At 43.0% G+C, this 12,203-nt stretch overlaps 1 protein-coding gene and 1 long non-coding RNA gene across 4 annotated transcripts in view; one reads left to right on the forward strand and one right to left on the reverse strand.

The window, feature by feature from the left end:
* Window positions 1-1,265, reverse strand: LOC125744814 (uncharacterized). Its single transcript, XR_007398502.1, has 3 exons — window positions 1,137-1,265; window positions 531-626; window positions 1-196 (listed from the first exon to the last, which is right to left on the reverse strand). It is a non-coding gene; the product is annotated as an uncharacterized LOC125744814 (long non-coding RNA).
* The window catches only part of rnf207b (ring finger protein 207b), a 27,230-nt gene continuing 15,584 nt past the window's right edge, over window positions 558-12,203 (forward strand). For 2 of the 3 annotated variants that reach the window (XM_049017066.1, XM_049017067.1), the window contains exons 1-7: window positions 558-667; window positions 1,151-1,341; window positions 7,805-7,937; window positions 8,092-8,236; window positions 8,328-8,409; window positions 8,512-8,587; window positions 9,132-9,257. In XM_049017066.1, coding sequence (XP_048873023.1) covers window positions 1,151-1,341; window positions 7,805-7,937; window positions 8,092-8,236; window positions 8,328-8,409; window positions 8,512-8,587; window positions 9,132-9,257 — 753 coding nt within the window. In that variant the 5' untranslated portion in view covers window positions 558-667. Of the gene's footprint in view, window positions 668-1,150; window positions 1,342-4,978; window positions 5,164-7,804; window positions 7,938-8,091; window positions 8,237-8,327; window positions 8,410-8,511; window positions 8,588-9,131; window positions 9,258-12,203 lie in introns of those variants that run through there. The other variant, XM_049017068.1, reaches the window with a different exon arrangement.

Here is a 12,203-nt window from a genome sequence, read left to right on the forward strand (position 1 = left end):
CCATTTTACAGAATATGTTCAATGCACTTTTTGCCGATTGCCTACCTTGCTGTTGTCGTATGTCTTTTGCAATTTTAAGCATGTTAGAGTGACCATATGACTCTTTCCATTTGGACTTATTGAGTTGATTTCAAAGTAGTGCCCTTCAAGATGGCTGAGGGGTTTTCATGCAAACCTCACACACTCACCCACAGGCCTAATGGAAAATAAGCATAGAATGGAAAATTAATTAGTTAATACAAAATTGTACAATCATTCATGTTATGAACGTATGCGTTCTGTATAGGTCTTTTATTTTCAGCTTTCACATACACACAATTGCTTTTCAAACAGATAACAAGTCGGAGATGCATTGCGGGTTAAAAATAACTCCAGGGAACAACTGTTACTTAAAAAAATAAGGGCAAGGTTTGAGGGCAGAGGAACAGAGATGTTCCGATTCCCACCCTGTTGTCCGTCGTTTATTATTCTTTATGAGGGTCAGTATGAATAGGCGTTTCAATATCCCGCTCCCAGCTTATCAGAGTCACCTGCAGCTGCCCGTCTAGTGCAGAGATGGGAGGTGTCACCCAGCCCGACGTCACCTTCACGTGTCCCGGGAAGATCAGTGGAGGAATCGGGAATCGCTGTCATTCCGGCGTGCGCGTCCCGATAAGACAACAGCAAGGTAGGTAATCGGCAGCGCCTCATTTCTCTGATTTAGTGAAACCGACATTTCTCATTTTAACGTTCTCATTGTCCCTGCTGAGCTGTTACGAGCACTGATCTTTAATTGGCTTTGTTACGAAGAGTAGTGCAACAACTTTTGATTATAATATACTAATTCAGGTTTGTTAAGTATTCAATATATAGGCATATGAAGTTGGCATTATGTTTTAGCGTTCCGCTTAGGAGAGTTCGTATGGGCAAGATTTAAAAGTTTCATAAAGTTCAGTTTGTCTTGAAGGATCTGATAAATGTGTGAAATAAAAACGTCAGTTTCAACAACAGACATGACACTTCAACATTTACTACAAATAAAATTATATTAAATGCTATACAATCAAGGTGACCTTTTTTCCTTTTGTAAGTGCAGTTAAATGCATGTTTTTAGCGTGATAATGAAATCGATCCTTCCCCATGGTCCTAAGAAATACCCGTATGATTTCAGATGTCCGGCGGGATCTTCTCCCCCTTGGATAACCTGTACGATCCGGACAGCGCCAACTGCCACCCCCTTGTGTGCCACTTGTGCCACCAGCAGTATGAGCAGCCGTGCCTGATGGACTGTTACCACACCTTCTGCGCCGCCTGCCTCCGCGGCAGGGCGCTGGACAGCCGCCTGAGCTGCCCGCTTTGTGGGTAAGGACTCGCCTATGAAACTATCAAGCTGAGTCGTTAAAATGGCAGCATATCAATGGGATCACTTTGTGTTATCGACTTTGTTTTTAGCTGACACTATGCATTTACCAACCATGCGGACTGTGAGACTAAGTACCGGGATCTCCACACTAAGCAACCATGAACTCCTCCTACTACTATACTACTACTAATAATAATAATAACAAGAATGTTTATTATTATTATTATTATTATTATTATTATTATTATTATTATTATGTAACTGTGAAAATGTCCGTTTTATTTATATTTCTATTATTTATATTTCTCTGGTAAACTTTTGCCAGGACAAAATTTGATCAAATATGAAATATCTTGCAGAAAAATGAAAACAAATAATCAGACCAAAACTAAGGCTTAATGAGAGATATTGAATGGACATGTTGTCATCGTCTGTGCTGAGTGTCATGGAATGATATAAAACATGTTTTGCGTGTCTGTGTATCGAAACGCCTCATTTTACAGCACATGTGGATTCAGATTCAAATTACTTTGGTGTGCTGGTGTCATAACTTGAGAAGTTTGCATAGCTATCATGATTTGCCTAAATGTATTAATATTTCTAGCAGTAACTCATTTATTAGATTTTATAAACATTTACATTTGCAGATAGTTAAATCAGTTTAATTTTATAGGCCAAGGTCTGCCCTGTTAGGATTACAGGAATTAAATCACGTTGGCTTAATATAGATATTCTTTCATCTCTGTCTTATATTACAAGGTATTAATCATTGTTGTAAAACTTAACTGTCCTGTTAATCTGTAAATATGTTGTTGTGATCACACAGTTGCCATCTTTAAAATGGGCCCTGGAATTATTTGCAGTTTTTATTCTGACAATTAGGATTTCCATGCTCTGTGGAAAAAAAAATCATGGGGTAGGAAATGAGGTTACGGTATAATATGGAGAAATCACGGCGGAGCGCTGGGTGTTTTCGTAAGCGGCGGGGGTCGAATGGGGCCAAGCTGAGGGAAGCTGACAGCTGCTGTACAAATGCTGCTCCTGTCTAACCTGTGTGGAATCCACTGCGTGGTCGGCTTGCCTCATCTGATAAGGCCGTCATGCTGTCAGTAAATAAGCCAGGTATTCTACACCTTTCCATTTGGCACCCGCTGACTCTAAGCTGAGGGTAATTAAACTAGACCTCGATTCATTCTGCAGAAAATGCCTTTGGCACTGCCTGAAACACGACAGAGAACGCTCACTGTCACTGAAGGCATGAAAACACCCCAAGACACGATATCAAAGGCGTGAGGACTGCGCGTGATGCGTCTGACGGGTGATCTCATGTACCAACGTCTCTGCGGGGGCAGGCCGCGTGTCTCAGTTCAGGGAAAGTCAACTGTCACGTATGATGTAGTATAAGATTTCCAAGCATTGTCTCAGACATCTGTGGTAGATAAGTCCAGAATACATCACAGCATAGTTTATATTGCATAGCTTGTCATAGCTTTTGCCACATGTGGATACTTTTTTTTTCCCATGACACTTGTTTTGGTTTTCACTCAGGGAAATCACTCATGATATATGCCGATCAGCCGAAACATTAAAACCACTGACAGCCGAAGTGAATAACACCGATTATCTCATTACAGTCCTACCTGTGAATGGTCTCGTCGTATTTTAAGCAAGTGAACAGTCAGTTCTTGGAGTTGATGTGTTGAAAGCAGGAAAAATGGGCGAGCATAAGGATCTGAGCGACTCTGGCCAGGGTTAAATTGTGATGGCTAGATGACCGTATCAGAGCATCCCCGAAAGGGCAGGTCTTGTGAGGTGTTCCCAATATGCAGTGGTCTGTAACCAGTAAAAGTGATTTAGGGAAGACCAGCCGGTGAACCAGCCATGGGGTGATGGGCGCTGAAGGTGTGTGGGGAGCAAAGGATAGTCCATCTGGTCTGATCCTGTAGGAGAGCTACTGTAGCACAGATTGCTGAAAAAGTTCATGCTGACTATGATAGAAAGGTGTCAGAACACACAGTGCATCACAGCTTGTTGGGTATGGGGCTGTGCAGCTGCAAACCAGTCAGAGTGCCCGTGCAGACCACTGTCTACCGCTGAAAGTGCCTACAATGGACATGTGAGGGTCAGAACTTGTAAGTGGAGCAATGGAAGAAAGTGGCCTGGTCTGATGAGTCATGTTTTCAGTTTCATAATGTGAATGGCTAGTGGACTGTATTGTTCTGGGGAAGAGATGGTAAAAGGATGCACTATGGGATGAAGGCAAGCCAGCAGAGGCAGTGTGATGCTCTGGGCAATGATCTGCTGGGAAACCTTGGGTCCTGGCATTCATGTGGATGTTATTTTGACACTTACCACCTACCTAAACATTGTTGCAGACCAACTACACCCCTTCATGGCCAGAGTGTTCCCAAATGGCAGTGGCCTCTTTAAGCAGGATACTGCATCCTGTCCAGGAGTGGGTTTGAGGAACATGCAAAAGTACATGCAAGGTGTTGACTTGGCCTCCAGAATCCCCGGATCTCAATCAGATGTGCTGCACGAACAAGTCCGATCCATGGAGGCACCATCTTACAACTTACAGGACTTGTACAGAATCTGCTGCTAATGACTTGGTGCCAGATACCACAGGACGCCCCCAGGGTGGAGTCCTTTTCTCGATGGGTTATGAGGGAGACCTACACAACATCGGGCAGGTGCTTTGAATGTTACGGCTGATAAGTGTATGAGGCGTAAGAAAATCTTTCATGACACCCAGGTTTGTATGATAACGTTGCACAGAAGTACACAACTAGGGAATTTGTTCACTTTTATAGGATATTAACTCGTACAAGGAATTGTTTGCATTTAAAATTTTTTTTTTAGCATATTACATGTGTTACACTCAGATGTGCATTTGTATTCCCTTCGAGGTTTTAATTCAGAGCAACTTCCCCAGCGCAGATGTGAAAGTCATACAGCCGTATCTGTCCCTCGCCAAGTCCCACGTGTGTCCCAATCTGTCCCTCGCCAAGTCCCACGTGTGTCCCAATCTGTCCCTCGCCAAGTCCCACGTGTGTCCCAATCTGTCCCTCGCCAAGTCCCACGTGTGTCCCAATCTGTCCCTCGCCAAGTCCCACGTGTGTCCCAATCTGTCCCTCACCAAGTCCCACGTGTGTCCCAATCTGTCCCTCGCCAAGTCCCACGTGTGTCCCAATCTGTCCCTCACCAAGTCCCACGTGTGTCCCAATCTGTCCCTCGCCAAGTCCCACGTGTGTCCCAATCTGTCCCTCGCCAAGGCGGGTCTCTGCGGATGCCGGACGGGAAAGTCAAAGCGCGGGATATGCCTGGAGCCCGTGCGCCAGCGTGGCCGGATAGCCCCCCCTCTTTAAATCAGTCGGGGTGACGGGACGGCGCCGGCCGGGCCCAGTGACTTCAGGGTGTTCTTTGTTTGTAATTAAGGGGCTTCTTCCATTTCAGACGCGCCCTCCCCACCCTCCAGGCCTCTCTCGTTGGGTACCCAGTCTGAAACCCTACCCCAGCAGGGCGACCCCCGGCTCTTGGTATCCCCCCCCCACCCCATCCGTCCCAGGCTATTTTTGAGCCATATTGTCTCCCGATTTACTGATGCTGGCTCCCGGTTGTGGGGGGAGCCTGCCCTCGTGTTGCTGTGACCTTTCGGTTTTGAGTTTCTTCTGGTGATTCCTGTCCCCCGGCTGAGGGTGGTCACACTGCTTATCCGCACTGCCTAGTGGATCCAGGACAGCAGGACTAGGTACCGGCGACACCTTCAGGAACTCCTGTGGCCCGTCCAGGATGCTCTTGGGGGAACTAGATGAGTACATGTAAGAATGATGATCCTCCTTACTGATAAACACTCACAAAGAGTGGGCTGTGAATACAGACAGGTTTTTTATGCAGTATGTTACTGGTTGATGGCATTCTATCCGTAATTACTGGCTTAGTTGTATTACAATTTCTGTGTGAAGGAGCTATTGGAAGTGGCGAGGTTATATAATCTATTGTCAAGCAGATGTGCTGATATGTTTGTGAAGTTGTATGGGGACAGATTTTGAGAATTAATTTGCATATATTTACATATTGATTTGGGAAAATTTCATTATAATTCTGCTTCAGTTCATAATTTTACATGGACTTGTCAGTTATGTAAAGTAATGACCAATTTGATAATTAATTATTGTCTGTTAATCGTGACAATAAGAGGAACGTTGTGAGCATCCAGAAGTACTGATGAGGAGGTTCCCCTAGGGGTGCCGCATTGTTAGTATCTCATTTCACCAGCATGTTGTGTAGTTACGGTAAACAATCTAGGCTGTACATCAGTCCAGTGACGTTTGACATAAAATCAGGTGTTTTTTTAAATCCAATCCAGATTACACCAAGTTGTTTATATTCACCAGATTAGATGCAAAATGTCAGACTCTTCTCATCCCAGCAGCCTTTTCCTAACCATAAAGATGTAAGTAGGTCAGAAGGTCACCTGATCGTGCATGAAGTATCTGAGGTTTTTGGTCCAGCAAAATGATAATATTTATGAAGATGCTTAAAATGCTTCAGAATCAAAAATATCTAGGCATGTAAAACTAAATGTTTTTATAAGAGCATGTGCCTCAAAACTAATTATAACAATGTTAAAATAGTATAATTTGCACAGTGCAGTGTCTGTTCCTAGAATGTTTATGTTTGGATTGGGTGTCAGTTTTTATTATATGTCCACACCCTGGATATGCACTCCCCTGTTATCCTGCTGAATGCTTTGAGGTTGAGTAGCTGTCTTGCTAAAGCCAAACCAGACTTATCGAGCAGAGATGTGTGATCTGTCCCGGTTCTACTGGTGGAGTGTAGAAGAGGTATCGCTCCCACAATGCAGTCAGTGGGTCCCCAGCTGGATGAGGCAGAGTGCAATGCTATTTTTGCCAATGACAACGGCCAGGGCAGGATTTATTATATCTAGGAATTCAAGGCATTGCTATTTGTACCACACAAGGACCTTACTATTTGTAGAACACAAGGGCCCTGTTGCTACGAACGGCCGATAAACACAATATCTCTGGCTGGATAGCAAATATATTTAGACGACTGGTCTAAACAGCTGCTGCGATTCAGGGTATTGTTTTTACAGTCAAAACAAATGGACCACTGTGAACGTGATGGCTGACGGTGGCAGAGACGCTCGTGTTCCACTTGTTTCAGACACAAATGGGCGATCTTTGAGAAAAGTTACATTTGTGTTGAGCAGGCCTGTGGCCAGAACTCAGTTTTGTTGGGGATTGGTCCTTCTCGGTAAATTTTGACAACCATGGTGGGGGGGGATCCCCATTCGTAGATTAGACCACCTGGGGAGATCCCTCCGTAGAATTTTCTAGGAGGGTACGCACTCATAATTTTAGCAGCAGGCTACGTGATCGGCAAGAAGAACATTTTTGGGGGGGAGGGGCATCAACCCATTATTTTAATATGTGGCAGTGTGCATGGCGGTGGGGTCTCTTGACTTTTCTACCCTAATTTTATAGGGTGAAAAATATCACGATAATGGCAAAATAAGATTTACTATGTAGTCTTGCATTTCTCAGATTTATTTTTAAATGCTAAATAAAGGTTATCTCGTACATAAAAAATGCACTGCAGGCTCCGCAAACAGTTTCCCTTCCTTTCTGAGAACATCTTGAAATTAGATCACAATCTGAAATTATTTTTCTCTCATGCCACACTGATTATATGTCACTGTTCTAAAATATGAAAAGCTTTTCTTGTGATTCGGTTATATTTTATTTGAAAGCTCACTTACGGCCTTCATATCTCCAGTACCCACTTTTATGAGAATAATACATCTCAACGAGAAATAATATGAGAAGTAATTTCAGTATTTTAATGGAATAGCTAGTATTTCTCCCAAGAAATTAAATATTCAGATTTCACTATCAAGCTTTGACCTGCACTTTGCTGTTAAATGAGGCACATTGATACTGAGCGTGATTATTACATACTCCGACATCAGATATTCTTTTGTCAAGATGAAGTGATAAGAATGCAACAAAAGATCATTAATTAGTTCTGCTACAGTCAGAATGGTTTAATGTTGAATGGTCTGATTATGATCTAGAGAGCAGAATAATTTGAATGATTTGATTTATAATCTTGACATTTACATTAATTTGTTGAAGATGACTGAATGCCAGATACAAACATGGGGTTGGATGACCCATTTGCGAGCTCTGTTATGCAATATATTTCTACCATGATTTGTCAGTTATCTTTAAGTTATGTGTTATTAACAGTCCTTGCCACAGTGTGGATCACTGGTTCACTGCAGCGAGCTGGAGTACGTGTAGCACGGAGCGGAACCAAATCAACCATCTGCCCCCTGCTGGCCGAAATCAGACATGCGATCCCATAGTTTAACTGGCACGTTCCACACAAGCCAGTTCCACATAAAATGTTCTTGTTTGCGTGTGTATGTTCCAGACATCAGTCGATTGTGAAAGGGATCACCGCGCTGCCTCCGGAGGACCGGCTGCTCAAGTTCCTGGTGGATAGTTCCGCAGACTGCGAGGAGATTGTACAGTGTGCCAACTGTGACCTGGAATGCAAGAAGCAGGTAGGGTGAACGGGCGTCGTCCCGAGGATGAGGACACACCGGACGACGTGCATCCCATCCCAAAGGCCTTAAAGAAGAATACGCTAAGAACTGGTGCTTAGATGTGAGAAACTGGTTGTGCGCCGAGTCGTGCGACTCTCTGTTTCTGCCACAGGATGTGGATACAATGTATTATTGCAACACATGTTGCCAGCCCCTGTGCCGCGACTGTAGGGAAGTCACACATAAAGCCAAGATGTTCGCCCGTCATGAGATCGTCTCCCTGGCTAAACGCACCAAGGAGGCCCACAAAAAGTGCTGTGAGTGGCCGGCTCTCCCCACAGAACGCGCCCCCCCCCCCGGCCTGCTTATTGCCCGCGCTCACCCACCTCTCCCTCTGCCTTTCCACAGCCTTGCACGAAGAACTCTACATCATGTTCTCCACCGAAAAAAAGTCAATGCTATGCATCAATTGTTTCCGAGACATGCAAGTGTGAGTGCGGGGCTCCCGATGATCGAACACACCGCCGCTGTCGGGATACTGCTACTCCGACTTTGCTGCGATGCAGCCTCACGTGGTTTTCGTCTTACGCAGGGAAAGCCGCGCACATTGCATCGATATTGAAACGGCATATATGCAAGGCTGTGAAAAACTGGACCAGGCCGTATTAGTAAGTGTCTCTTGTATGACCCGTATGAATGAGCGAATGCCTTAGATGTCATTGCACAAGATACAACGAGATTGGGTGACTGTCCTTATCGGTGCAAGAAAGAAAAAAAGTCGAGTACAGAAAAAATAAGATAGAATATAAAATAAACATAATATAACCAGATAACAGAATATAAATAAGTACATAGAATATAAATTTGAATATAAAATGAGCGTAAAGAATAAAAATTTAAGGCATGTAAAAATAAACAGGATAAAATGACAAAAGTAGGTGTTTAAATAAGTGTCATGTCATTGATATTCCTTTTCTCATGATTCAGTTTCACAATAAATATGAAACTATTGCACTGTAAGAAAGTATTGCACATTTCAGCAGTGTGATTATGAAAATATTGCACATGCTAATAGGTAGCGATGTGATAGGCCTCTGATTTTAGTGTCCAGCGTCATTGTCTTTCTGATGAACCTCCATGTCTGATCAGGATAAGCAGACCAAAGGTCAAAGGTCAGGGTCTGCAAAGGGGCATGACTCTTACTTTTCCCAGGCAGTGAAGGAGCTACAGACATCAGCACGTGAGGCCATCGTGCTGCTGAAGGCCATGATAGCGGAGGTGAGGGCCAACGTGGACGAGGAGGAGACGGCCATTAACACGCTCTTCAACAACATGCAGGTAAGATGTCACCCGGAGTTTCTCGGACTCCTGCCTCACGATTCTGCCTTCCTGACCGGAAAGCCCCAACGCTTCTCAGAGACATTAACAGAAGGAAATGCTGCTTAAGGGAAGGAAACGTCCTTTAGATTATGTCTTTTGGGAATACCGGCTTAGTTCCAGGGCAGAACCACGCGACGTGGGCAACTGGGGGAAAAAAACATTCCCAAGCTTCAGTCTAGACATTTCACCTGCTGGAGAGATAATGGGGGACACAACCAAATTTGAACCAAAAATGACAGCCGAGACATAGGCATTTCTGTAGAGATTGGGAGGACTAAGGAAGCTCCATTCAGGCAGGGCAGGATGCACGTACATAGGCCCACATGCAGCAGGAAAACCAGATATATGGTGAATCAACAGTGTTGTTGAAGTACATGTGAGAAAGATGGTACATCCACTTCTGTTCTGTGGTTTTACACATCAGGGCGGCATGGTGGTGCAGTGGTTCACGCTGTTGCCTCACACCTCTGGGACCAGGGTTCTGTGTGTGCAGTTTGCATGTTCTCCCCATGTTGTCATGAATTTTAACATGCTAACTCAGTTCAGTATAGTCTGAGACGTAGCTCCTGGATTTTTTGCGATTTCCCTGAGCGTTGCGCGGTCTGACCTTGGGGTGAATTTGCTGGGATGTCCACCCTGTGGAAAGATTGGCAACTGTCTTGAATGTTTTCCCACTATATAATAATCTTTATGACTGCAGAATGATGGACTTGAAATTGCTTAGAAATGGCTTTATAACCCTTCCCAGATTGATGGGCAGCAGCAACTGCTTCTCTAACATCATTGCTGACGTCTTTCCTCTTTGGCATTGTGGTAACACACACCTGAAAGCTTCAGACCAGCAAATTGCCAGACGTTCTGCTTTCATAGAAGGGGTCACACTTGCTGACGATCAGTTAATCAAGCGCATTTGATTATCAGCACCTGGCCGCTGCTTACCCTCTTCATTCCCATGGAAGCAGTAGGGGTGTACTTAATTTTTCACACACCGCTTCTACATTTTGGTTTACTTTTTGTTAACTAATGACACGGTGTAATATGTCATGTGTTGTTATTCATCTGAGGTAGTATTTACCTCATTTTAAGACCTGCTAAGGACCGGATGATTTCTCAGTATGTCCTGATACGTAAAACCTTAGAGGATCATGCACGTTCTTTTCACATGACTGTATAAGTCATAATACTTTGTTCCTTCTTTGATTGCTCTAACACATGCTGTACTTTGATACTCAAATTGGGGAGCAAAAAAATGTCATTGAGATTTTTAGCATGCCTTACTGATTGTAAACAATGTGAGACAGAATGTACCCAGAATGTACATCTAAAGCTAAAATATTTGGCTGGCAACGTCTCACGGGGACGCTGATGGGAGGGGAAGGAGTGGAATCATTGTCACTCAGTTTATTTTTAAAAAATTGAAAGCTCGGGGGATAAAAATATTGTTGTTTGCAGTATTTGGTTTATTTTATTAAAGGCTAATACCTTAAAATATGGATATTTCCCGCTATGAAAAGTACTTTCAGTGCTCGCCATGTTTCTGTTTTTAGAGTCATTTGCCAAATAGGATTTTTTTTTGTTCCTAAGTTTTCACCTCCTGTTTTGAGAGTAATGTCATAAAAAAGAAATAGTTTTGGTGTTCAGAGTGAAACATTTTTAGGTCATAGTATCTTTATTTGACCCACACTGATACAGGCATAATTTATTTTTGTCTTGAGATTTCTGTATGGAATAAATAAATGTTTATACTCTACGTTTCATTTTTAATGAAAGTGTTTGTGACATTCAGAGATTTACGAGTCCTACTCCAGTTGCTCTAGTCACACGTAAATAGACTTCCGACTCGACTCGCAACTCGTTCCTAATTGACTTCAGACTTGACTCAAGCGAGACTCATAAACATTAATAAGGCACTGACATCCTGACAATCCTGACATTACTGTTTTGCCAGTTTGTGAAAATTTTCCTCAAAAAAAGCATATAGAAGTCCACAACCTGCACTGCAAATTTCAAGAAAAGCTGTAATGTGTTTGCAGTCTAAAAGAACAGCAAAGTGCTAAAGGGGACATGCACTTGGTTTTGTCTAATATTTTCATGCTTTGTTAAAATCAGATGGAGACGTACACAGGCCCATATAAAGGAAATTTTAATGAGTGATGAGTACTACGATTCCCAGGATGCTTTGTAAGGGTCAGGGGTTTTTGCAGAAATAAATAGTTACCTGCATGTTGGCAGTACAGGGTCTCTGCGTCTCATGCATGCCTGACGTTACAGAAATCAGGTGGAGGAACTAGCATTTCTATGTGATGTTAATCGCCGATGCTGAGTTTTGGATACATTTTAGATGGTACATTTTTCAGTTTTGTGCACTAAGAAAGTCAACAAAGCACAGTTCGCAATGCCCGAGTTATTTTATGCTTTACCGTTTGTTATTGGCTTCAGGTCTTATTCTGCCATTGAGCTGCTGTTATTGGCAGATTTATTTACACACGCGTAGCACCATTCATAGACGAGAGCACTGCGGCCAGTGGGACATTGTTTGCATTGATGCCAGTATCTGTTTAAGTGAAAAATATAGTTTTTCTTTAAACATACAGTGTTTTTTCTTCATTTTTAATTTGGGCATTGTGCTTAAATGATATTGTAATTGTGGTTCTTACCCTATTAACCCTTATTAGTTGTTGCACCAGGTACAATTAAAAGACTAGAAGCTCTTAGAACATATATTAAGTTGGAACCTGAGACTTGACTTCGCTGAAACTCGTTCCTCAGAGACTGCAGACTTTACTCTGACTCTGATTTTGTGACACATTAACATCTGGTGACATCCTACATATGTATTTGACTTACAACTCGTCACTTAATCCACTTAACAGAAAATGCAGAAATATATATTGTCTAGCTTCC

The sequence above is a fragment of the Brienomyrus brachyistius genome, chromosome 6 (assembly GCF_023856365.1).
Source record: "Brienomyrus brachyistius isolate T26 chromosome 6, BBRACH_0.4, whole genome shotgun sequence".
Classification (NCBI taxonomy): domain Eukaryota; kingdom Metazoa; phylum Chordata; class Actinopteri; order Osteoglossiformes; family Mormyridae; genus Brienomyrus; species Brienomyrus brachyistius.